The sequence below is a fragment of the Balaenoptera borealis genome, assembly GCF_965194805.1.
Source record: "Balaenoptera borealis genome assembly, chromosome: 3".
In the NCBI taxonomy this organism is placed as follows: domain Eukaryota; kingdom Metazoa; phylum Chordata; class Mammalia; order Artiodactyla; family Balaenopteridae; genus Balaenoptera; species Balaenoptera borealis.
The window spans coordinates 117,969,022-117,992,823 of NC_138866.1; the positions used below are offsets into that span (position 1 = coordinate 117,969,022).

A 23,802-nucleotide genomic window follows, 5' to 3' on the forward strand; every position below is an offset into this window, starting at 1 on the left:
CCCAGAGTTTTAAGTTAAAATATAGAAGAGCCAAAAAAGGGCTATCTGTCCACCATCTCCCTCCGCCACGCAGACAAAAAAACTGCCTTCCAGGCATTTGAGAATGGGCTGGATGTTAGAAGATGCTACTGAATGATTATTCGTTTTCTAAATGTGGTGACAATAGTGCAGGCACGTAGGAGGGTGTCCCGTTTTTAGGAGAGGCAGCTGGAGCAGTGAGTGCTGTGAATTGTCAGGATGTTTGCAACTTACACCCAAAGGGTTCAGAGGAAAAGTACGTGTATCTACAGATACTCAACCTGTATCTATCTAAATAGACAACGAACAACAACAACAAAAAAATGGCACAACGTTATAAGCTAGGAATTGGGTGATAACGTGTCGATGTAGGTTCATCAGTTACTCTGGTGTGGGATGTTGATGGTGGGGAAGGCTAGGGGACATCTCTGTACCTTCCACTCAGTTTTGCTGTGAACCTCAAACTATAAAAAATAGAGTCTATTTAAAAACAAAATTTTTTTTTTAGTGCATTCATTCCCTTCAGCCTTGAGGTGAAACCCGCTTCATAGGCAGCTGTCTCCCCTAATGGGTTGCAAGCTCCTAGGACATCACTGTATCCTGTTTTTACATGAATTCAATCATGCATGGGTCACTACTGCGACTCAGAGACCCAGGAATCCCGGAGGGAGCGAGGATGGCCTCAGCCACTGAGGGGGGCCTGGAGGGCAAGCCTGCCCCAGGCTGGAGTGAGCTCTGCTGGATGGAAAGGGGCCCCTCTCGGGCAGCCCACCCATCTGTCCTGCACCACGGGGCCTCCTTGGAGATGCTTTTCTCCTACTGCCCACTGGTCCAGCCCTGCCTCAGGCGGGGGGTCTCTTGCAAAAGTGTGCTTAGAAGATGATGTGACTGACTTGGTCATGCCTCTGATGAGGACACTCTGTCCTGGGGGCCGGGGTCCCCTTTGGGTAGTGGTTCTCCTCGCAGGGTCTGGCCCTTGGTGCTAACTGGCCAGGCTTCCTTGCTCTTAGATGTCTCCAGGTGTGGAAGCTGGGGCACGGGGAAGCAGAGGCTGGGAATGCTGGTTGGGATGGGGTCGGGGCGGGGCGGGGAGGGGAGGCAAAGAGGTACCCACTGCCCACTGTTAGCCCCGCCGCAGGCCAGGACCCTCCTCTCAGGGCTCAGGCAGGGGCAGAGAACAGGTTCCACTGAAGGAGCAAGTGGCCCCTCTGATGTGCCAGAGGAGCTTCTGTAAAGCCCCAGGTGGTCAACTTCGGTCCACATGAACGGACAGGGGCCGGGGCTCCGGTGCGACCTAGGCAGCCACTGGGCTGCTCTGCAAGAAACGGAGGGCACAGTAAAAGAAGGGCTTACCTCTTGTGACAGGAAAGGCATAATCTGTGCTAAAATCGTGTTCAGTCTCTTCGCAATCTCTGTCTGCAAAGCAAAAGAGACCGCGTGAGGCTCAGGCCAATAAATCAAGTCGCCAAAATGTCAGACTGTGGAAGGACAAGCTCCCCCCCCCAAACCGCAGACCCCCGACGGGCTCCATCCTTCCACCCTCGGTGGGCCTCCTGCCAGGAGGCCTCGCTAAATCCACAGCGTGAAGCAATCTCTTCCAACTCCCTCCAACCAGGCTGCCTACATTTCAGGGAGCTCCAATTTCCTATCAGAGGTGGTCTCTGTGTTTGGTTCAGAGTATCCAGTTCGCCTCCTCTGGATGGAAGCCCTAATCAAAACAACGCAAAACTAAACAAGAACAAGCTCCACACCGCCCACTGCGGTGAAACCCATCACAAACAAGAGTGAAACGCAGTGTGGTGAGAAGGAATTGCTATGCCCAGCGGCCCCAAGGGCAACAGCAAGTCAGGCTCTCAGGCTCCCAGACAAATCAGGAGGTGATGGAAGACGCCCGGCTGCATGTGCCAAAGTGCTCCCTGGGGCCAGCCTCACACCCGGCGATATCTGCCTTAAAGGGTCTCCCTCGCCCTCCACTTTTCACTGCCGCCTCTCCCCCACCAGACCGATCCCTCACCCTTCTATGTGCTGCCCAGCCTGAAATCCCACCGTTGACGCTTCCTCTTGGGGGGCATAAAGCACTGCCTTCTCTAAGATGATGCTTGGGATGTAACTGATTGGATCCCTAGCCCTTCATCTAAGTTGACCACAGAAAGGCAGATCAGTTCTGTGCCCCACCGCTAACCCTCCAGAAAAGATCACATTCAGAAAAACATCAACTGATTTTGCCACCCGTGTTCCATGTGAAACCATCTCCGATGAAGAATGGTTTAAAAAAAAAAGAAAAAGAAAAAAGAAAAAAACAGTGGGGCTAAATGGTTAACTGAATCCAGACAGGAAGGCCGAGGACCACTGACAGACAAGTCTCAGAATTGCTTCTCTTATCTCCTTCTGAATCCTGAGGCCACCAGGACTGAGGTCCCAGAGCTGGCGTCAAGGCTCTCATCAGCACATAGCAATCTTTCAGAGACAAAACCATGACAACAGCCTTTAAAAATCTGTGATCATCTGCATGTCAAATGACTCTGGATGAGAAATCCTTGTGCACTTAAAATAAAAGCAACGTTGTCTGAAGGCTTACAAACAGACCCTGGCCCTCAGGAGAATTCCTAGGGCCAGCACCCCCTCCTCCCCCCAGCCCCCAGCCACTGATGAGGATACCCCTGGCTTGTGAAGAGACAGGCCACGGACCAGGAATCTGATGGGCCCTTGTGGTCCCACGTCCTGGGGCTGCTGGCAGGCTCCAACTCAGACCGCCTGTCCAGGGCATCAGGGGCTCCTGGGTGGGGATCAGAGATCACCGCTCTCTCCTGGAACACTCTAGATTCTCAGGAACAGGCCCAGTCTCGCCCACTGTGGGCATCTGGGATAAAACAAGTCTTTGGTGCGAAAGACAGTCCCCCATATCCTAGACCAACTGAGTGCCAATAATGGTCCCCACATTTCTAAACTTCCAGGGTGGAGAGTGTATATCATCCTGGCTAAGCCCCATGGGACTCACAGCCACATTTGCACATTCGGGGTATATTCCAGCAAGGGCAACTGTACAACAGTGTGTCATACAAACTGGGTTTGTGAGCAGCAGTGCTATTGACATTTGGGGCCAGATAATTCTTTGTTGCATGCGGCTGCTCTGGGCATTGTAGTGTTTTTAGCAGCAAGCATCCCTGGCCTCCGCCCACTGGATGGCCGTCATTCGTACTGTAAGGAACCTGGGACGATTACTAATTATTGTATAAATTATTAATCTAGGTAAGTGGGAAGAGTTCTACTCCAAAACAAGGTCCTTTCTCACTTATGTTCATTTCTCTTTCCCCAAATTGATTGATAGTGGGCAAGTGGGGATAAAATATAAGAGTCAGGGTTGTACAGGTCAGGAGTTCTAGAAACAATCAACTCAGTCCAAACCTGTAAGAGCAACATACTCACTCAACTGTCACATGTTTATGTGCCAAATAAGAATACAAAGTGTTATTTAAAACAAAAAGCAAAGAGAAATAAACAAAATAAACCATCCTCACTGCTAGGGAGCTCATTGGTCCAAGGCTTCTTACCTCAAATGACTGGCATAGCAGAGGCTAGTACATAACAGGCGCTCAGTAAATGTTGAGCCAGAAGAATCTCACTGGCCTCCCCGCATTTATTTTTTGAGATTTTAGATTGCGGTGGCCCCTGGCCAGGGATCTGGGCCTGCCCCACTGTGGGGGGCATCTGGGGCAGGGGCAGTGGTGGACGGAGTGCTGACCTACAACCAGGAGGTAGGGTGGACAGCAGCACAAGTCCTTCATCGACAGGGTGAGGCAATGGTCAAGCCAGACCAGCCACAAGCCGCCCGTTGGGCTCTGGCTGCCGCCGCCTCCCCAGCCAGGAAGGCAGGCGCAGGCTCTGAACCTTCCCCATCACTTCGGCCTGCTCAGCAACTACAGCTCTCACCGTTTTTGGGGTGGGTGGTTATAAAGGAGTCCCAGCTGTTGCTTACTTCCTCTAGCAAACAGGTCAAGTGTCAAGATCTTGGTAGGTGAAGGAACAAAACAAAAAGTAGCTGACCTCCCCTCTCCCCGCATCTTTTAGCAAATGTGCGGCCACAGGCTGCCCCCAGGTGGGATCTTCCCCTGCAGGGCCTGGTCCAGAGCCCAGCATCCTCTGGTTATGAGGAAAAATCTGCCGGGATTTCATGTAGCTCTGCCTGGTTCAAGACTTGGCATCCAGTCTACTAGGTGACCACGGCTGGGTCGCTCAGAAGCCCTGAGGGTGGCTCAGACCAGGTCCCCTCTTATCTCACCCTTCCACCCACAGGGAGCAGTTCTTGCCTCCCAACCCCACACATCAACCAAGGGCCAGCAGAACAGCTCCACACAGATATGGAATATTCCAGAGGCCTGGGCTATCAGCCTTCAGGCTCTCTCCTGGGGCCCAGACTTAATGAAAATCGGCCTCCCCGAGTGGCAGGAAGGACTCTGGCCCGCCACGAGTTAGGACTGTACAGTGCTGGGGGAGGGCAGAGGGAAGGGGGTGGTGTCACACTTGGTCCCTGTCCTCATGTCTGGGTTTTTTTTTTCTGGGAGGAAGCGGGGGTGGAGAAAGCATGCAATCCCATCCCTCCCAGCTGGGACCGTCCCCTGCCGGGGAGCAGCTCTCCCCTCCTGGTCTCCCCACCACGTGGAAGCAGGAATTGAGCCTCGGTCTTCTCTACATAGACCATCCAACCCTGAGAATGGGCTCAGCGCACGCTGGTGCGTCAAAGAATGAACAGGAAAACTGTTCCCTAAACGATTTTTTTTTCATGTTTATTTTTTTGAGGGTGGTGACGGCAGGAGCGGAAGCTCCTGCAAATAGAAAGTTGACCGGACAGAACCACTCTTAACAACAACGATAATAATAATGGCTAACATCCGCCGACCCAGCTGTTCCAAGCATTTTGCATGTGTGAGCTCACAAGAACCCTACAGGGAAGGCATTTCTTATAAATCTCCAGTTTTCAGATGGGGAAACTGACGCTTGGCAATTAAGCGACGTCTCTAAACGTCTTCCTACCAAGAAGCCAAATTTTGACATTTTGAGAGAGCTCAGAGAAGTATTTTTGAAAGAAAAACTACTGTCAGGGTTAATAATTGACAGCATTTCCGATTAGGGCAGCTGTTAAAACAGCATTTGATCCAACTCAAACAAGCTCTAAACATCACTTCCAAGAAAGGAAAGAAAAAAAATCAAGACGTGTGACTTTAACAATTGGGACAGGTCACAAATCACAAATCGGAACTAGATCCTACGCTGGAAAGCTCCTTTTGGCCTTCAGGGCACCCTGTTATCAATAAGGCAGCTGGGGCTCACGGGGTGGACCTTCATCCTTCCTCCATCCTGGTCCCAAAAGGCCACTGCCTTTGAGTCAGAGCCTCGGAGGAGAACCTGGGAGGTGGCGGGTGCCAGGCAGCGGGAGGACGGCTTCCTTTGGAAAAAGGTGTTTGGGGAGTCTGGTGCTGCCTTTGAAAGTTTCTTTTCAAGTGTGGTTCAAAGAAGGCCGCATTGCTGGTGGAAAAACATCGTTCCTCAGAAAGAACTAATCTACTCAACACAGACAGAGAAGCCGCTCAGAGAGAGAAGCATGCACAGAGATGCTGCAAAATCCGGAATCTGCGCTCTCAACTAGGCGCAGGAGGTACACCTGCCCTGTGTCTCCATCCAGGCTGTTAGGCAATAAATGACGGAACACAAGATGGGGGGGGGGGGCGAGTGTAGCTTCCCAAAGAGTAGTCTGCTCCACGTGTCTTAGTGACTCCCATTCACGCGGTCATCTCATTAGAGCAGAACCTCTAACCAACCTGCTGTAAACGGAGGGCGCCAGAGCTTTCTCAAAGTACACTGCTCCAGCCACACCCTTGCATTCACATTTGCTGCTGTTCCCATCCGTTGGGCCTTTGACCCACGACACTGAATGAAGGGAGATGGAATCTGCCCTTGGTCCACACCCCAAGCAACCTCTTGCTCCTGACCGGCAGCACCCAGACAGTCTTCGGCTTTTTTTTTTTTAATTTAACTGCCTGCTCAAGCCGACAGCCACTTCCAGGAGACCGTCTCTCCGGTATTTAAACTGCCAGGTCGTCTGGACCAATCAGCTCTTGAAAATGCACACTTCATTCTAACCTCAGTGCAATAAAAACAAGGAGAGGGAGGAAACTGGCCGCTTTAAAGAACATGTTCTGACCCTGGAGCCACACCGAAACGACCTGGCGTTGCCTCCTAGATCGGCCTCCAACCTAGCTGCATGGCTTTGGGCAAATCCCTTCCTTCCTCTGGGCTTCAATTCTGTTGTCTGCAAAACAGAGGGATGAACTGAATAACTTATAAGATCCAGGAGCCATCATTCAGAGTTTGAGAATGCTAAACATTCCTGAGTTGCTCTGTGACACGATTCCTCCAGAAAGCTCAGTAAAACAGAGCAGAACGTGAGTTTAAAGGATGAGCAGAGAAGAGGCAAGCCAACTCGAGACACGGATGGATACCGGGTAGTGGGCTAGGCTGGGGCTGGCTGGGCTTGGTCCCCAGGACCAGTCTTCATGGCACAAACCATTCGAATGTGTCCATCAGCCATACTGCACACAACAGTCACAGAGCAGACAAGGAGCAGTGATGTCTTATTTGTAAGTGTCAAGCAGCTCCTGTCCTGGCTCTTTCCGTGATTCACAAGGAGCTGAAGACAGCCAAGCAAGGGCTCTTCAAGGTGTCTCATTTAGTGGGAAGTAACGCAATTAAGACAGCCAAAGGGCCGCTCCTAGGTTCCCGGTTTCACTTCTAAAACAAGGATTTCTTCACGGGACAACCAGCGTCTTGGGAAGAACAGCGTGCAGTGATTCTGGAGCCCCGTTTGTGGACGTGTGCGAAAAAAATGAGCTGAGGAAAAGATACCTATGTGAGATGTGAGTTACACCCGAAGTCAGGCGGAAATGGTGCTTCCCCCCGCCCCCAGCTCTGTGTCTGACAGGCCATGTGACCTCTGGACTGGTGGCTGGGCCTTGGGTTACTCCTCTTGAAGCATGTGTGTCTGGGGTGGACACTTGGTCTGCTCTGGGGTTCTTGAATTTGGATCGGGTTTTACCTGGTTCTCTGACTCAAGTCCTGGGGTGTTCAAAGTGAGTCTCCCTCGTCTTGAATTAACATCACAGGGGCACAGGGAGAGGCTGGGGGCCACACAGAAGCAGGAAGCTGCAGCAGCCAGGTGTCACAGTCACCCCACAATCAAATACTGGGAGATTCCAGAACAATGCATCTGAGCAATTTTACCTTAAAGTATCCCACTGCATTTCCTAGGCAATTCTAAATTGATAGGCCCTCAATTACTGGACTACGAGATGAAATTCCTTGCCAAGCAGTTTCTCCTCGGACCAAGCTCAGAGAGCTCTGAAATAAAGCAAGTGGGTGTTTTTATCACCAGAGAGAAGGAAGTCCAGGGACAGGGAGGTGTGAGGCCTCCAGCAAAAGCCAGTGCGGGGTTCCCAGGCCCTGCTCCATCCCTGCCAGGCACTGGCTCTAGGGGAGGGCAGCTCCACGATGTCTTAAAGAAGGGGGGAATAAATGACTCACTTAGCAGCCCGGGAGATAATGACCCCTGCTCCTGCAGGGGCTGGGGAGGTTTACATCACAGATCACTCAATGATAGGTGAACCTCCTTAAAGGCCCTTTTAGCACTGACATATTGATCAAATTATATATAACTACAACGCCATTAAATATTTATGCTTCCGAGGAAGCCTGCTGAATTCTTTATGTCGGGAGGGCTCGGAACAAAAAAAGGCCCAGCCCTGGTGTGACCCTGAGGATCTGTCTCCCTGGGGAAGGAAGGGGATGCTGGCTGGGGCCAGCCTGTGACACTGGTCCCCGTGCCCTTCACACAGAGTAAAGATGGCAGAGAGGATTTAACACACTTGCCCTTACCCAGCGAGGACAGATGAAAAGCAAGGGAGTCTGGGGGCCCCGAGTTGTGACATGACCTTCCCACGTGCTCCCCTGAAAGGAATCCAACCTTCCTTTTCTGCGCCCACCAGAAATCTTGGACATTTTCTGCCAAGAGTCTAGGGAGTAAGGGAATTGGGAATGGTGACGCTGAGTGAGGAAGCGGGGGAGTGGCGTGGGTGGGAGAACAGAGGAAGCATCTAGGCCACTGACCCTGGAAAGAGTTGGCAACGCAAAGTCTGGAGACCTGCATTTCCGCCCCAGGTGTGTCCTGCGCTAGGACCTCAGTTTCCATTGCATGAAGGAGGCAGATTTGGGTCCAAGTTAAGAATCAGAGCTCTCAGAAACGAATTAGGTGCTCTGTGCAAGTGAGTACTCCGTCCTGGGGAGCATTCAATGGCAACCCTACAGGGACACGGACGTGGACACCACTCCATGGGAGGGACTTGGAAAGATGACAGCCAAGTCCCTCCCTGGCTCTAAGACTCGAGACTTTCATTTCTCAGACTCTCAGTTTCCATCCACCGGGCTTCCTGTTAACAAGATCCAATAATCTTTAAATATTTGTTCACTTTAATTTCTTGGCTCCCAAACACATTAAACTCTGCTTGCCTCCCACCCCCACTCCAGGGAATGGCCCTCAAAGAGCTTGCTTGTGTAGATGGAACAGGGAAAGCCTTTTCAGGTTACAGCTTCTCCCAACACTGCCCATTCATCCCAGGCATTCATCCCAGGCATGGCAGACCCCACCAACCCCCCCATCCCTCCCTCCCTCCCCTCAGATAACCCCCTGGTCCCCTCCCCCACCTTCCCAGACTCCACTGGCCAACTCCCGCCAGGAGGGAAAATTCTCAATTCATCCCTGAGGCGTTGCCATGGCAACCCCCAGCCACCTAATCCCCCTTGGAACATTATGCAAATCTCCCTTTGCCCCTCAACAGGCTGTAAAAGTCACATTACCCTTGCAGAGGCGGCGCGTTAAATTTTGGGAGTCTCCCTGTAAGGTCAGCGCTATGACTTTTTAAGGACAGGGGCTCTCTGGGAAACCTGGGTGGTGGGAAGGGGAAAATGAGGTGTCGGGGAAGGAACAGACTGACTGTGGGCAGAAACAGTCCCCTTTTACCCACCCCACCACTGAGTTCACAACCCAAGAGCATGGCCCTTCCTTAGATTAAAAGGGTCAGAGGGGCCTCTCTTCCCCAGACAAGGATGGCAGGAATGGTGGCATTTCATAAGCCATAAAAATCAAGGTCAGTTATTTAGAAACTTGTTTAAAGGATCGGCTCCCTCTCAGACTGGCCTCCTCCCAAACCACCAGCACGTTCAACATCTCATTTCACAGATGGAGAAAATGAGGCCCAGAGAAGGCCCAGCTGCCCTAGGTCACACAGCAAGACAATGGCTCTGGAGCCAGAATTCCTCCCCCTAATCAAGGGTTCTAAACCAGGTCAGATTTTGCTCCCCCAGGGACACTGGCAGTGTCTGGAGACATTTTTGGGTGTCACAACTGAAGCGGTGCTACTGGAAATTAGGAGGTAAAGGCGAGGGACGCTGCTCAATATCCCGGGAAGCCCAGGACAGCCCCACCACAGAGAATTATCTGGCCCCCAAATGCCAACGGTGCCCAGGTTGAGAAACCCCAGTCTACACATCGCTGACACTCATGTTTCACTGAATTCTTAAAAAGCTTTGTCTGAGGACTTCCCAACACTGGAATCAAAGCCTTGATGTACAGGTGGGTCTGAGGGTGGGCCAGCGTGGAGACCACAGAAGACCACGCCTTGATGTGGCCTCTGGATAAAGATCACTCGTCCAAATGAAACAAGTCTCCAGTTCTGAACCCGCCCCTGGTCCACCGTGAGACCGCAATCGGGTCACTTAACCTCTTGAAACGTCAGTGTTCCTACTGTTAGGTGGAGTTCTTGGTGTCCACACTGTAGGGCTGGCACGTGGAGCCAACAAGTCACAAAGGAGAAAGGGCTCTGGGAAGTCTCACAACATGTGCAACACCAAGGAGCTGGGTCCTCGCTCTCTGAGGCCTTGGCAACTTTGGGGACTGTCCCGTTGTAAGAATCCCCTGTTGAGGTCTCCCCACACACAAGGGAGGTACTGTGCTAAGCAGTTAATATGCATCATTTCACATTATCCTCAAAACACTCTCTATAACTGCACAGTCCAATATATGAAGCCACCGGCCATGAGCGGCTAGCTAACGTTAATTAAAGTTCAATTTGAAACTCAGTTCCTCGGTCACAATAGCCACATTCCAAGGCTCAACAGCCCCACGTGGCTGGTGGCTACCATACTGGACAATAAGATAGACACTTCCACGACTGCAGAAAGTTCTATCAGGCAGCACCACCCTAATAGGTAGGCATCCTCATCATTCCCATGACAAAGTCAAGTTCACAGAGAGCAGATGGCCTGTCCCAAGTCACACAGCCAGTAGATCCTAATCTAGGACTCAAAACTAAGTTTGTATGACTTCAAAGCCTAGCCACCAGGACAGGCCGTCTCCCAGCCCCTGGTGCTCTGCACCTAACTTCCCAGGATACCCCTTCGAGAACCAACTGACTCCTGATAGACAAACTCTGATTCCACTGGCACCTTCATGAAAAAGGGTTTATCAAAGACCCACCACCTGGAGGCCTGGGAAATGCCCAATGTTCCTACAGCACCAGGGGGGGATTAAGACAGGGGCCTGGTCAGGGGGATAGCGAGGGAGAGCCAGGTGGAGATCCCTTGAGAAGTGGGGTGAGAACCAGGTTAAGAGATTAGAGAGAAACCGGAAGAGGCTAAGAGAGAAGACCACCCATGCACACACCCCACCACCACCTCCACCTTAAGGAGTTCCTGCAGGCTAGGCTCCCCGGTGCCACACACAAGTGCCAAGTGACACAGAGACCAGCGTCAAGCCAACAGTGGGAGGACTGTGGCAGGAGGAGGGCAGCTCTTTGGGGGGCTCTAATGCTTCTCCTTGTTTCGGGCTGGCTTTATGGGGATACCGTTTCTCTGGGATAAAGTGTGAGGTCCTAGGAGATGGGGCCATCAACCTCAACTCTTCCGGAGTCTTGCCCTAGGACTTCTGCTCTTAGGCAAAGCAAGATGAACGCCGGACGGCAGCACTCTCCACGGGTAAGGGGTCTCCGAGGAAGGGCCCCCTTCTCTTCTCGGAGTAAGTAAGGGTTTAAGGAGAGGCTAAAGCACCCACTGACTGATCAGCCCTGGCCCGCTCACCACCTCCATCTGCCCGATCTCATGGGTACTCTTTTCCCACCAGGCCATTTAGCCCCTCATTCCACACCATTTGGTATCACCTGCAGCTTCTCCCAGGCCCATGAGCCTGCCCGACCTCTTCCTGGGCGGGAAGTCTGATAGTCTCCGTACCCCGCTTGCACCTCAGCTGGAGGACTGCCTCCCACCCCTTGCCCCCCAGACACACTAAACTGCCCCACTCGGCCCCAGCAGAGATCACCACTGGTTCACAAAGCACGTCCCTGCCAGGGTGCTCAGTTTCAGACCAGGAGCAGGACGGACCTGTTGAGGGCTCTCCCTTGAGAAGTGTTTGGGGACCGGGTAGGGGCCCTTCCTCCTCCAGCCCTTTGTCACATAGTCCTCACCTATCGGCTGGGTGGTGTAGGAGTCTAAAAGCAAAACCTCCCCAGCCAACCAGGCAGGAAGAGTCCCCTGCCCTGCCCCCAGGTTGCAGGACTGGTGGAAAGAACTCTTTCTGCCTTTGAGGGAAGATGTAGCCTCCCAGGACAAACTAAAAAGTTCTCATTCGGAATTAAAAAAAAAAAAAAAAAAAAGCCGAAGAGCTGTGAACAATGGTTATCAAGGATTTAAAAGGGCAATGAGATAAGGCCCCAACACATGGAACTCCAGGCCCAAATAGATAGCTAAGGCATGACAAGCATCGTTTACTAATTTACCTCCAAGCCATTAACCCTTGCTTCCTTGCTACTCAGGTCCTCCTGTAATCCAAATTCAGCATGCTTTCTTTTTTTTTTTTTTTAAGAACACAGCCCTGTGGCACCCTGAAGTATACAGGTCATCTTCACACGCCAGGCCTTTCGTGCCAGGCTCTGATGCTTTCCTCCTGGTGTGTGTGTGTCCTGGACCCAAATGCCTGTGAGTTTAGGCTTCTAAGATGAAAATGTCTAATCTGCTCTGCAAACAATCAAGTGCTACAGAAATACGAAAGGCTATATTATTATAATCTACAATATTTGGTAGATCAAATTTTCACTCTATCCTTGACAAAGGCTTTCTCTTGGGATTATCTGGAGATGGCGGCAGCTGCCCCAGCACCCCGCCTGTGTCACTCATGTGGCGGGTGAATGAAACGGGGCGCCTCTGAGAGGACAGGGCAATGGCCACAGCCAGACTCAACCCCAAAGGGGCTCCTCTGGAATCTCAGCCCCACTCCTGGGAACTTGGTTCTTCCTTCACCCTTCAAAGGACGCAATTGGTCAGGGGAAGTTCTGGTGATAGCAAGTGAAGGGAGCCTCTTCCTAAAAGGTTGTTGAACCTTCAAAGTCGTGACATCACTGGGGTGAAGGGGACGGAGGTCTTTGTTCTCAGGCAGAATCTTCAGGGCTGAGTAAATGGGTCCCCTGGCTCATCCCAAGCTGGGATGAACCTCCCCTGAAGAAGGCAAGTCCCTGACCTCCCCATCTTCACGATTCCCAGAGGGGCCTCTGCAGAAGAACGACCTCCGGGAATCTGATTTGAGGGACTTCGAGGTCCCTGATCTGACTCCCCAAAGGCTGACCCCTCCCCCATCAGATGGCCTCTGCCTGCACATCCACGGTGACAAGGTGACAGTCTGGAAGCCTGCTCGCTCCACCCACATGCTCACCGTGCAACATCCCTAGCAAACAAAAAGAACTCAACATCACTGCTGGGGAGAATTGCAACTCCCCCATTATCTCCTCCAGAAGACCCTCGGGGGCAGCACCAAACCTTACTTCTGTGGCAGCAGGAAATTCCCCCCCTTCCCTAAGTTTCTCCTTAGCCTCAACCTGAGAAGGAACATTTATTTTGAAAGGCAAGAGAAAAGCAAAAGCCAAGGGAGAAAAGCAAAGAGAGAAGGGGAGAGAAAGCATCTTGGCTGTGATCTTGAAAACAAGATATTGTCCCTTTAAGCATATAAAAACAAGGCCCTTGAGTGCGCAGTTCTCACTCTGGTACACAATTATGGGTGCTTTCAGCTGTCTAGCGCTACTTCAAGTGCTCTCTTAAACCAGACTGTCAATGGCATGTTGAAAGCTATTTTGCTGGCTGCTATCATTAATAGCAAAGTGGAGAGCTGGGCTGATGAGAATTAAATATGGGGGAGGGGGCAGGTCATAACCAGTCATTACAGAATTACCAATATGAGCAAGAAGACAATGCCACTTTGGGGAGTAAAGTTCAAACCAACAGATGACGGTGGGGAAGCAGGCCACAGACTGCAGGAAGCGCCCCCCCCCCCCAACCCCGCCGGCCCGGCAGATGGACTTGGGCCAGCCCTGGAGAGCCATCTGGGGACCAAAGAGCCACAGAGCGGCGAGTGTGAGAGCAGAGAGGCCTTGGAGATCACTTTGCTGCAACACGTCACCACGTCACCTCCTGCCCCAAGTGGAGTCCCCCCTCCCCGCCCCGTTCCCAAGACTTGTGGACTTGTGGCTTCCGGGACACACCTGGCTGCCTTTCCAAGCACTGCTGCTGCCACCCCCGGAGAAGCCTCCACTGGCAGCTCCTGCCTAACGAATGCGGCCCTCCCTTTAAGACGCGGCTCAAGTAACAGCCCTTCGGTGTAGTCTTCTCTGACCCGACTCCCCTTTCCCAGGAAGGATGAGCCCTTCTGTCCCCGGGGGCTCCTCCTGTGACACTGGCCCTGTTAGCACTTACTTCACTGCATTGCAATGACTTATTTAGATGCCCGACTCCCCCGTGAAGGGAAGGGTGTCTGTGGAACAAGCCCCAGACCACACCCGGCACATTCCCAGGCCCCTAATAATCGTTTTGGGAATCAGTCCAACCCCCTCATTTGACTGATGGAGAAACTGGATGGTGAGCGGTAGAAAGAAGCAGGAGGAAGCCTGCAGAGCCGGGCGGCCAGCCCGCAACGAACAACCCCCATCTCCGACAGCCCAGTAATCCTGAGCAAAGAAAAAGCAACGTGTTTACTGAACACCCATTTATGTGCTAAGTGCACGTAGGTGTCCTGAGCAGAGGGGCTTGCCCCCTAGCTATGGGGGTGTAGGAGGACCTCCTGCATGCAGATCGCAGCAGGGCACACCACTGAGGTCTAGCCTGGATCACCCTTTTTGCCCCTGGCGTCCCAGGATTTTGTACAAACGGGATGGAAAAACATTTTCCCCCTGCGCAGGAAGGAAAAGGGAATTCATCCCTTAGCTGACTCACTCCTACAACAAAAAAGAAAACAAAGGGCCTCTGACCTAGGCTAGACCCTTCCTGTCCGAGCTGGGGAAGGAGGAAGCCACAGACAGAAAGAAGAACTCCGTGCCCTCCAGGAGCTCCTGGTCCAGCAGGATTCACGGAGAGTCTTAAATAAGGAGCGAGGCAGGCACCCCAGCCCAGCGTGACGAGAGGAGAGACTGTTCCGGAGAAAAGCGACAAGGCAAGAAAGTCAGAAGGAAATCAGTGGGTAGAGCGGTTCCTGGATGCCAGCATTCTGACCAAAATAAATGACACTCAAAGGTTTTGTTCTTAGCTCGACTCAGATGCCACACAAATAGGCACTGCCCTAGTATGAAGACCCAGGTCCCTTTCAATTTGAGTGTTCCACCTTCTCCTCACCAAGACAGACTTGATTCCGGGACAGGGTTTTGGTAACCTCACCACGTGCTGGCCCCCTCTGGCCACCCACACATTCACATCGGCCACAAAACTTCAAGATGTTATCCCTAGAGGTCTTCCAGCCCAAGCCCCTTGTTATGTAGGTGTGAGGGCCCAGAGAAGGGCAATGACAAATGAAGATGTCCCATCTCCCTCTTCATCCATGTTCATGGCCACCCCCGTCCTTAGGTGAAAGAGTCACAGGTTTTATCACTTTACCTTACCTGTGACCCTTACCTCCGGGATTGCTAGTTATGCATTGTGTTTATCACTAGGCGCATTGAATCATTAGTTGTGCAAATAGCTAGCGGATCAGAAGAGGACCCTGGGCGGGCAAAGATGATTCATCCGATATGGTTATACAACCAGAAATGGGGGGCTTTGGTGTTGCCAGGTTTGGGGCCTTAGCCTCCTGAGATAACGCAGAAAGAAGCAACAATAATTAAAGACACAGAGTGCTATTAGTTAGTAAATAAGCGCTCTTCACTTCTTGAGTTTTGCTAAGAGAGCTGGGGTCAGGAGGAAAAGTGGCAGCGGCAGTTCCTCTGCTAACATGGGACTGGATACCTTGGCTCCCCTGCCTGGGCCTCAGTTTCCTCATCTGTGACTTGAAAGGTCTGCAGGAGATGCCAAAGGGCTCTCCCAGTTAGAACAGAAAGTTAGAAGAAGGGTTGCTCGGTGACAGGAAAGTGGGGGCGCGACACTGTCCCCAAATCAAAAGGCCTCTGGTGCTCTTCCAAAACCTTAGCGCTCACCAGCAGGGGGGTGAAAAGACGGCCTGCCCCCGCTTCTCAGAGCATCAGTGCCTCAAACCCAATGCACTACGACTGCTCTGGAGTGCTTGTTTCTACGCTGGTGATTTGTGGCTGACAGTGGAGAGTGCCAGCCTCTGCGGGAACAAGAAGGGAACTGACGAGCTGGCCAGCCATCATCGCCTCCCTGGCCTTGCTGAATCACCCTTGACATCCTGCCTGGAAGTAGAGGCTTGGAGGAGGTGGGTGACCTCTTGAAATCTCGGGCCAGGCCCATGGTGCTGTAACCTCTGCTTTGCCACAATTAGGGAGGGAGGGGAGGAGAAACCATTTACTGCCTCTCTGGGATCTGACAGCTTGGAAAAAGAACGGAGAGGGAGACAGAGAAACAGCCAGGAAAGGAGCCAGCCACAGTTGAGTTTAACCTCTCGGTAAAATAAAAACGGGCTGGACGCACCTCATCAGCTGCCCTCTGTCAATACTCAGGCCCATCTGGCAGAACCTGAGGTTCCCACCTAATAGGCATTTCCCATAGAGCCAGCAAAGGGCTTTTGAAAAAAATATGTGGTGGTGCTGGTAAGAGGTGTGTGTGTGTGTGAGAGAGAGAGAAAGAGAGAGACAGAAAGAGAGAGAGAGAAGAGAGAGCGCGAGCGCGCAGGCTGAGGACTGCCCCACTCCCCAAGGTGCTAGTTCTGGAGAGCGTCCATTATATAAAAGTACAGACAGTCCCCGCCCCCCCCCCCCCCCCAGCTTCAAGATGAAGAATCCAGCCTGTTTGTTCCAGGCAGATGTAATCACACGAACAGTCAAGTCTAGAGGGCAGGACACTGCATGAATAATTCAAGCACTCCAGTCACTTGATTGTGTGTGCAGATAAAACACCAGTCAACCGCTAAACAGGTCAGCTGATAAACTTGTTTGCTCAGGCCTAACCACCATCCGCCAAATGCACCCAAGACCCACACTACAATTAGTGGCTGGTTTTCTTCTGCAGAACCCTTGCACGCCTAGGGAGTGGCCAGCCCCAGGAGGTCAGGGCTGCATTTCTCAGTGCAGGGTTTCTTCACCTCCTTGCCTCTTTGTTCCTACACAGCCATCGGGCGATTTCGCCCATAAAACCGGCAAAGGCACTGAACTCAGAGCATGGAACACTCCTGTTGGGAAGCAAGTGGGAGCTGAGGCTGGAAGGCAAAGGTGAGTGGCAAACAGGGTAAAGTACTGTTTAGAAGCCAGAGGCCCACATTTGAGTCCTAGCTCTGCCCTCCTCGCCTCCCTGAAGCCTCAGTTTCCTCGCCCACAAAAAGGGGGCAAAGAATACATCTATCTGCCTCTGGCAGCTGACAGGATTAAATGAGACCATGTCGCCAAACCTCAGGCATTCTCCCCCTAAGAACCTGGTTTGGGGACTGGCCAGAAGTCCCAGATGCACACAGCTGCTCCTTATGCAAACCCCACCACTGAATGTGCTAGGAAGGCGAATAACTCTTCCTGGGTTCAGAGTGTCCCAAGGACTGCAGGAACAGTTTCGCTCCACCAGCCAAGGTGGATTCTTTGTGCCAAAGAACCATCCACTCACAGACACGGGGAGCGCCACCCACGCAGACCTCAACATGCAACGACATATTACACCTTAATTACGAAGCTCTTAGAAGAACGGCTGCTATAACTTTTAAACCTGGGTGCAATTACCCTGTTTAAACACACCCAAGATACCAAGCGCTGAGGACAAAAAAAAGAGGGAGTGGAGAAAGGGATGAGGTGGCATCCTGCATAACAGCCCAAGGTCCTTGTACACCTGGGACCCCGGCTGCACTTCACACACTCTTACTGGACCAGTCAGACCCAGTCAGTTCCGCCTAAAGATGGGCAGTCTCTAGCCCAGACTCCCGAGGAGGAGAAACATCTTAACTTACAAAGTGGTGTCTGTTTACAATTCCTGTGAGTCAAGAAGTAAAAACCTGGTAGCCTTCATGTGCCTCCCCAGATTCCTCAACAAACTCAGCTCCCTTTCTGGCTGCCCTCCACCCAACACTGGGGGGGGGTTCCCTCCAGGAGGGGAAAGGAAACTAGATTCCAAAGACTCTCTGCGAAGCCACTGGAGTGGGCAGACAGGAATCTACAAGCATTCCAGAGGTCACCTGCCCTTCTCACCTGCCCTGGGTCCTGCCCCCTTAAAGAGCGAAACTTAAACCTTGTAAACCACTGTTCACTTAGAGCAGAAAATCCATTCAAGGCACAGTCACCAAAGGCTAGAATGAGTCAACAGTCTTCTGAGATTTCAAGAACACCAATTGTTAAAGAGAACAACCGGCCTGCGCCATTTCTCCTTGCCAAGTCAATGCTAATCGCTGGCCAAGCCAAATTATAGGCGGCCTCTCCTCGGAACACAAATACACAAACAGACCTCTCCCACAGCCCAGCCCAGCACCCAGGATGAATTACTGATATGCACCAAGATAAAGGTGTTTGTATTTGCCCAGTTTGAGGTATACTGTTATTAGAAGAGTGACAATACGGGGTAGTTTACATATCCATCACACACTAGCTAAACTGGTTTGACTTCAGGATTTCAAAGCCGAGCTCAACCCCCAGCCATCTCAAAAGTCCTGGCTAGGCTGCCCCAGGCTTGTTACTTCACCTCTCGGCTTCATCTTCCTTCTCTGAAAAATGGGAAAGACTGTGGCCGCCTTCACATTAAGATGGAGATGAAAAAGTTGCCTCATATACATAAGGCATTGGGTTGTATTTCATTCTGACTTTATATTTTTAAGCGGTTGGTGGCTTGTTCCCTTAAATTTTGACAGCTCAGCCTGGCTTTTAAGACTCTTGAAGTTTAATCTCATCAAGGCAGAACATCGTATTTTTGTACACACACACACACACACACACACACACACACACACACACACCCTCCTGCCTTTCCTCTTGAAAATTTTACATTAAAACAGGTAGCAGCCAGCTACCTCTGGGTTTCAGGAGTTTGTAAAGCAGATCCTGAAGGGACAACTTTTCTTTTGCTCCTTCCTCCTCCACCAAGATCCAACACCAGGACAAACTTCACAAGCTCGGACGCTAGAAGCTCAACATGTCCAAGAAATCAGCCAAGCCTCAAACCCTGCATGTCAAGGGCTGGATCCGTTCACTCTTCGAGGAGGAGGAGGAGGAGGAAGAGAAGAATGAGGCTCATTTTCAAACAGGAGGGACCATTTAAAAAAATCTGTGTATTAGGTAAAGTTTTTAAAACTAGACATATATGTTAAAGCACTTACCTGCTTGTGCATTTCAATGTTCAAGCCATAGGACATCTCGTAGTACTAAAAATAAAAAGAACCGCCGTTAATGCACAACACCGATGTCTGTTTGTGTTCCACAATCAGCTTTGGGGAAGGTTTTGGCAAAATAGTACTTTTATGATACATTTGTTAAAGAAGTTTAAGTCAAAGCCCAAAGCCAGCTATAAAGGGGTTGCAGAGCTGAAGACCAGCTCATGAGTGTTGTTCTCATTGCAACAGAACATCCTATGTGCAACAGTATTATGAAGAGCGGGGCCCTCCCTCCCACCAGCCCTGCCTGTGCCATATATCCTGTTTATACAAGGTTCTGGTTCAACAGGGAATCATGTGTACACTGGGACCCTCTCGTCCTCTGAGAGTTATTTAGCAATGTGTCCAAGGCCTCTTATGTGGAAAGCAGTGCAGGGAGCCTCGCTTAAGGACCTCCGGTGCCTTCCTCACCAACAGATTTAAACTTGCTGGAACAGACACTGGGAAAAGGGCGGACGTCTACACACTGTCCCAGGGCCGATGAGATTCTCAGTTGGGGGATCCCTGAGCGTACAGTGGAGGCAAAAGCCTCTAAAAGGCTCCTCCACTGTCAGAAACCCCTGGGAAGAAAGGGGGTAGGCGGAGGGGCCTTATGTCCCACTCTGGCTAGATCCCAGGGCTGCAGAGCAGTGAAGTTTTCAAACACTCCCAGGAGATCTCTAAGAGAGATTTTTATCCAACCCTGACATAGGCTGATCCAACCCTATCTTACTAGCCAAGATAAGACAACCAGCCCTCTGGGAAACCTTCAAAACACAAATTAATGGGGCACAAAGGAAGTGCACAAGTGCCTGGCCTGGGGTTTGGGTTTCTCTTTCTGCCCCTCCTCTCACCCACCCTCCTCCAAGTGGCCGGGCTGAGGGAGGCTGGTGAAGGGTCAGAGGGCACACTCGGATTACACGCGCTCCGGGGCTGCCCAGCGGAGGCCGGGGAAGGGACCCGGCTCCAGGCTCCCCAGGCCCACGCCGCCCCGGCCACCTCTCACCATCACATAATGGCGCTGCATCTCCGTCTTCTCGTTCGCCAGCTTGTCGTATTCCACTTTGAGGCTGCGAGGGCAGAAGGAGCCGGCTCAGACTTGGCGCCTGCACAGCCTCCTCCGAGGCCCCAACCCAAGGGCCTCTGGGAGCCACTTTGTCACTTTCCTGACACCCTCCCCCCGGGGGGGATCCCCTTATCCCGCAGCCTCGGGCGGAGGGGGGCTTGGGTACCCGACACGCGGAGATGGAGCGAAACAACTTGAAACTTCCCGCGGCCGACAGAGTGGACTTATCCGGGCCGCGGGGGGGCGGGACCCCGACGCTAGCTCGCGACCCCCAGAACCCGGAGCGAGCCGGCTCGCGCCCCGACCCCTCACCCTGGGGGCGGCGCAGGGAGCCGGGAGGCTGCCGGCAGCAAAGGGTTAAGGCGCCGCGCTCGGAAAGGGGAAACAAAAGGAGGAGGCCCGGACTGCCCCGCCGCCCCGGGGTCGGGAGCCCGCTCGGTCCCCTAGGGGTGGTGGCAGGAGCTGCGGCGGAGATGCCCCCGCCCCGCCAGCCCCGGGGCGGCCCCCACTGGCCTTACCTGTGATATTGAGCTTGCAGGAACTGGAATTCGTCTTTGATCCTGTCACAAGACTCAGCCACCGTGAATTTAAATCCCGGCTGCCCGGGTTGATGGGGAGCCTGAAGCCGGCGAGGACAAGACAGCGGAGGGGCGGGGGCGTCAGACCCGGCTCCAAGCTGCCCAGACCCCTCACTGGCTTTCCCCGTTCTCCCCCCGCACCTTCCCCCCCCACCATAGGGGCCGCCCTCACAGCCCAGAACCTTTCCAGCAAGTTTCTCAGCTCCCCAACGGGGGAGGGGAGGGGGGGGCTAATCTCTCCCTATTGGCCGCGGGGCTCCCATTCCTTTCACGAAGGGGCTCCCATTCCCTTCTGGGGCGGGGGAGACACAACGAGTGAGTTGGGAGACTTAGGCGAGGGGGCGGGGGACAGCGTGAAAACAGTTCCCCAGGACCACTGGCAGCCCCCCAAGCCATTAGGGAGGAATTAACCTCCTCTCGTAACGGCGTCCCCCCATCCCCATCCCCTTTGTGTGTGCGCGCGCGCGCACACACACTATAAAGGTAGCAACAAGCAAAATGGAGGTGCCAGATAAACTGCCTCGTTTACCCTGCCATGATAGATGCTTAAATAAACCGAGTTGCAATTACTCACCGGATGTCTGCCTTGCGGATACATGGCAGGGAGGGGTCGTGATTCCGAGAGCGTGGAAGCGCCGAGAGCCCGGGCAGGGGAGGTGCGGGGGAGGGGGGAGCCAAGCCCGAGCGGGGGGCGGCCGGGAAACCGAGAGCTCGCCCCCGGCCCCCCCAGCCCGCTCTCACACCGAAATCCCAGAGTCGGGCGCCCGCCCCAAGCGGAGACAAAGAGCCGCGGAGCAGGCGGCAAAGTCGTCGGCGGGCGCCGAGGCCGGGCGGCGGGCGCGGGCTTTGTGCACCTAGGGCTCGGCGGGCTGTGGCCGGCCGCCTTCCCCCCGCTGCGTGGAGCGCGTCAGAGCCGGGGGCTGAGCGGACATCGTCGTCTACCCGGCGGGTCCAGAGCGGGGTCCCGAGGTTAGGGGGCCCCTCCTGGGGCAAGCGCGGGCGCCCTCCGGTTCACTCAGCGCGTCGCGCCAGTAGGGAGGCGCGCCGGGGCAGCCCCAGCATCCGGGGCGCGCGGGTCCGATCCCAGCGGCGGCTCTCGGCGAGAAGAGGAAGGAGGCAGGCACCGGGGTGGCGGCTTGGGGCCGCAGGAGCGCCGGAGGGTGAGGGCGGGAGCCCGGCGCGGGCGCTTCGACGCCCCCCCTCGGAGAGGAGAGCCTGCTGTTCTGTCTGCTACTGCCGCCGCCGCTGCAAGCCCTTCCCAGGGCCGAGGAGGAAACTCCGGGCTCAGTAGGTGGGAATCAACCGCCCTGGCATCCTAACTCCAGCAGGCACAGGAAGCCGCAGCAAAGGGGTCCTCGCTGCTCGCAGCTCGAGCGCCGAGTCCCCAGCGAGGAGCGCTCGGTGCCGCCACCGCTGCCTCGGAGCGCGCAGGCAGGAGAGCGCTGGAGGGGAGAAGCAGCCCGAGACCGGGGAGCTCTGCGGCTTCCTTCCTTCCCCTCGGATCGGCTCTCCTCTCGCGTCCCGACAATCCCCCCAAACACACACACACACATACACACACACACACACACACACACACACACACTCGCACCAAAAAAAGTGCCCCGGACCTGCGGATACCACACACAGACAGGCGAGGGAGACGAGCACGAGGTCTGAACTGCCGCGAGAGCAGTTCCAAATAGGGACTGAAAAGTAACAAAATAATGTGGCAGCTTCGCCCGGCGCTGGCCAATGGGAGCGCGGGGCCCCCACGTGGGGCTGCCGGACTCGGCCTGCGACTGGGCGCCGCCGGGCGCGACGTCACAATGCCCTCTTGTGTCTAAAACTATGCATGAAAAGTAGCAATCAGGCCCTACCCGCTGGTGACTTTCGCATGGGAGTGAAAAACAGCGCTCCTCAGATCAGGAATTAACCGAAAGACATATAATAAATAGATATATATTATAGTCCTGGGCTGCTAGGGGTTTTTTCCCCTCCTCTCTTTTTTTTTTTTCCCACGATCTACTAGCAAATAATTATTTGGCGGGAGGGGGAAGGAGGGAAGACAGAGGAATAATAACAAAAGAAAAAAAGACAAGCTGTACAGTCCTCAAAACCTGTGGCTGGTAGTAATGTATCAGTTTATTCTGCAGTGGCGGAAAACGATTTCTCCCTCTAATCCCATTAGGTCTGCAAAGCAGCCCAATTAGATACTATAAAACAAACAAAATCACTTTGTCACTTTAATGTTTTCACAAGATTTAGGACTGATAAAATGGTGGCTCCCAAAGTTGCCTCCCACCTTAAAAAATTTGCTCGGAACTGAGGGTGTCCCTTTCTTTACCCCTTCTCCGGCCCACCGCCGACCCCACGGCCCCCAGCTTTTCTTCTTTGTTCATTTGTCCTTCTTTTCAGAAAGCCAAATAAACAGCATCTTTGATGTGCGGCGGCTGCCCCCGAGAAGTCGGAGGAACTCTTGCTTGGCGGGCACCGCAGACGGAAGAGCCCGACTCCCGCGGACACCCTGCTCAGTCCACGCTGTCCCCACCCGGGGCTCCTTCCCGGTGGAGACGGCTACGCCCTCGCCGCAGCTGCTCACTGAGAGCCGGGGCCAGGGAAGCGAAGTCGGGAATGCGGTGGCGGCCTGGCCTCACTGCGGCCCGGGAGCTCCGAGTTCCGACCCGGTTTCCTCAGCCTACCCTCGGCAGTGTCACCGCGTCGGCGGAAACCTGCGGAGCGGCGCGTGTGCGAGCCTGTGGGCGTCTCGGCCGCCAGCCTCGACGCCCCGCGAGGCGCAGACGCTCATCCGCCCCCGCGCACTCCTCTCCCACCCCCGCCCCCGCGCCTCCGGGACTCCCCGCGCGGTCAAACAGGCCGCTCGACAACGGGGGCCAGTTTGCCCGCACACCGATAGCCTCCATCTCTGGTGCTCGGGGTTACGTCAGGGCAGACGGGCCTGGGGGACGCGGCCCTCGAGAGACTGGGAAGCTGGAGAGGCAGCGTCCCAGAGCCCACGGGCACCCCCGGGTGGGCGGGCCCAGGTGGGCCCCCGGACCCTCCCCTCCAGCATCTCCGCGAACCCGCACGCACCCCGGGGCCGTCGGCGGGCCCCGGATCTATATTTTCTCCTCATTAGGAGCTGGAGTTTGCTTTTGCATCTTAATGAGGAGCTGAGAGCGAGCGGGCGCTCGGAGGCCGGTGCGATGGGAGTTACACGTGAACACCCGCCTCGGAGTTGAACCTCCCCGCGTCCGTTCCGGCCGCCAGCCCCGAACCGTGCTCCTCTCTTCATTTATTTATTTTCCTAAATAAAA

The 23,802-nt window shown here is 53.8% G+C and overlaps 1 protein-coding gene and 1 pseudogene across 9 annotated transcripts in view; one reads left to right on the forward strand and one right to left on the reverse strand.

Moving 5' to 3' along the window:
* The window catches only part of TLE3 (TLE family member 3, transcriptional corepressor), a 47,805-nt gene extending 25,597 nt beyond the window's left edge, over positions 1–22,208 (reverse strand). For 3 of the 8 annotated variants that reach the window (XM_082385907.1, XM_082385905.1, XM_082385904.1), the window contains exons 1-5: positions 21,081–22,205; positions 20,447–20,547; positions 19,869–19,932; positions 18,830–18,874; positions 1,372–1,434 (exon numbers count right to left, since the gene is read on the reverse strand). In XM_082385907.1, coding sequence (XP_082242033.1) covers positions 1,372–1,434; positions 18,830–18,874; positions 19,869–19,932; positions 20,447–20,547; positions 21,081–21,104 — 297 coding nt within the window. In that variant the 5' untranslated portion in view covers positions 21,105–22,205. Of the gene's footprint in view, positions 1–1,371; positions 1,435–18,829; positions 18,875–19,868; positions 19,933–20,446; positions 20,548–21,080 lie in introns of all 8 variants that reach the window. The other 5 variants (XM_082385903.1, XM_082385901.1, XM_082385908.1 and 2 more) reach the window with 3 other exon arrangements.
* Positions 22,209–23,119: 911 nt separating this feature from the next.
* LOC309625872 overlaps positions 23,120–23,802 on the forward strand; it is a 114,849-nt pseudogene continuing 114,166 nt past the window's right edge. The window contains exon 1 of the transcript in view: positions 23,120–23,515. The product of the transcript in view is annotated as an uncharacterized misc_RNA (transcript). The remainder of the gene's footprint in view (positions 23,516–23,802) is intronic.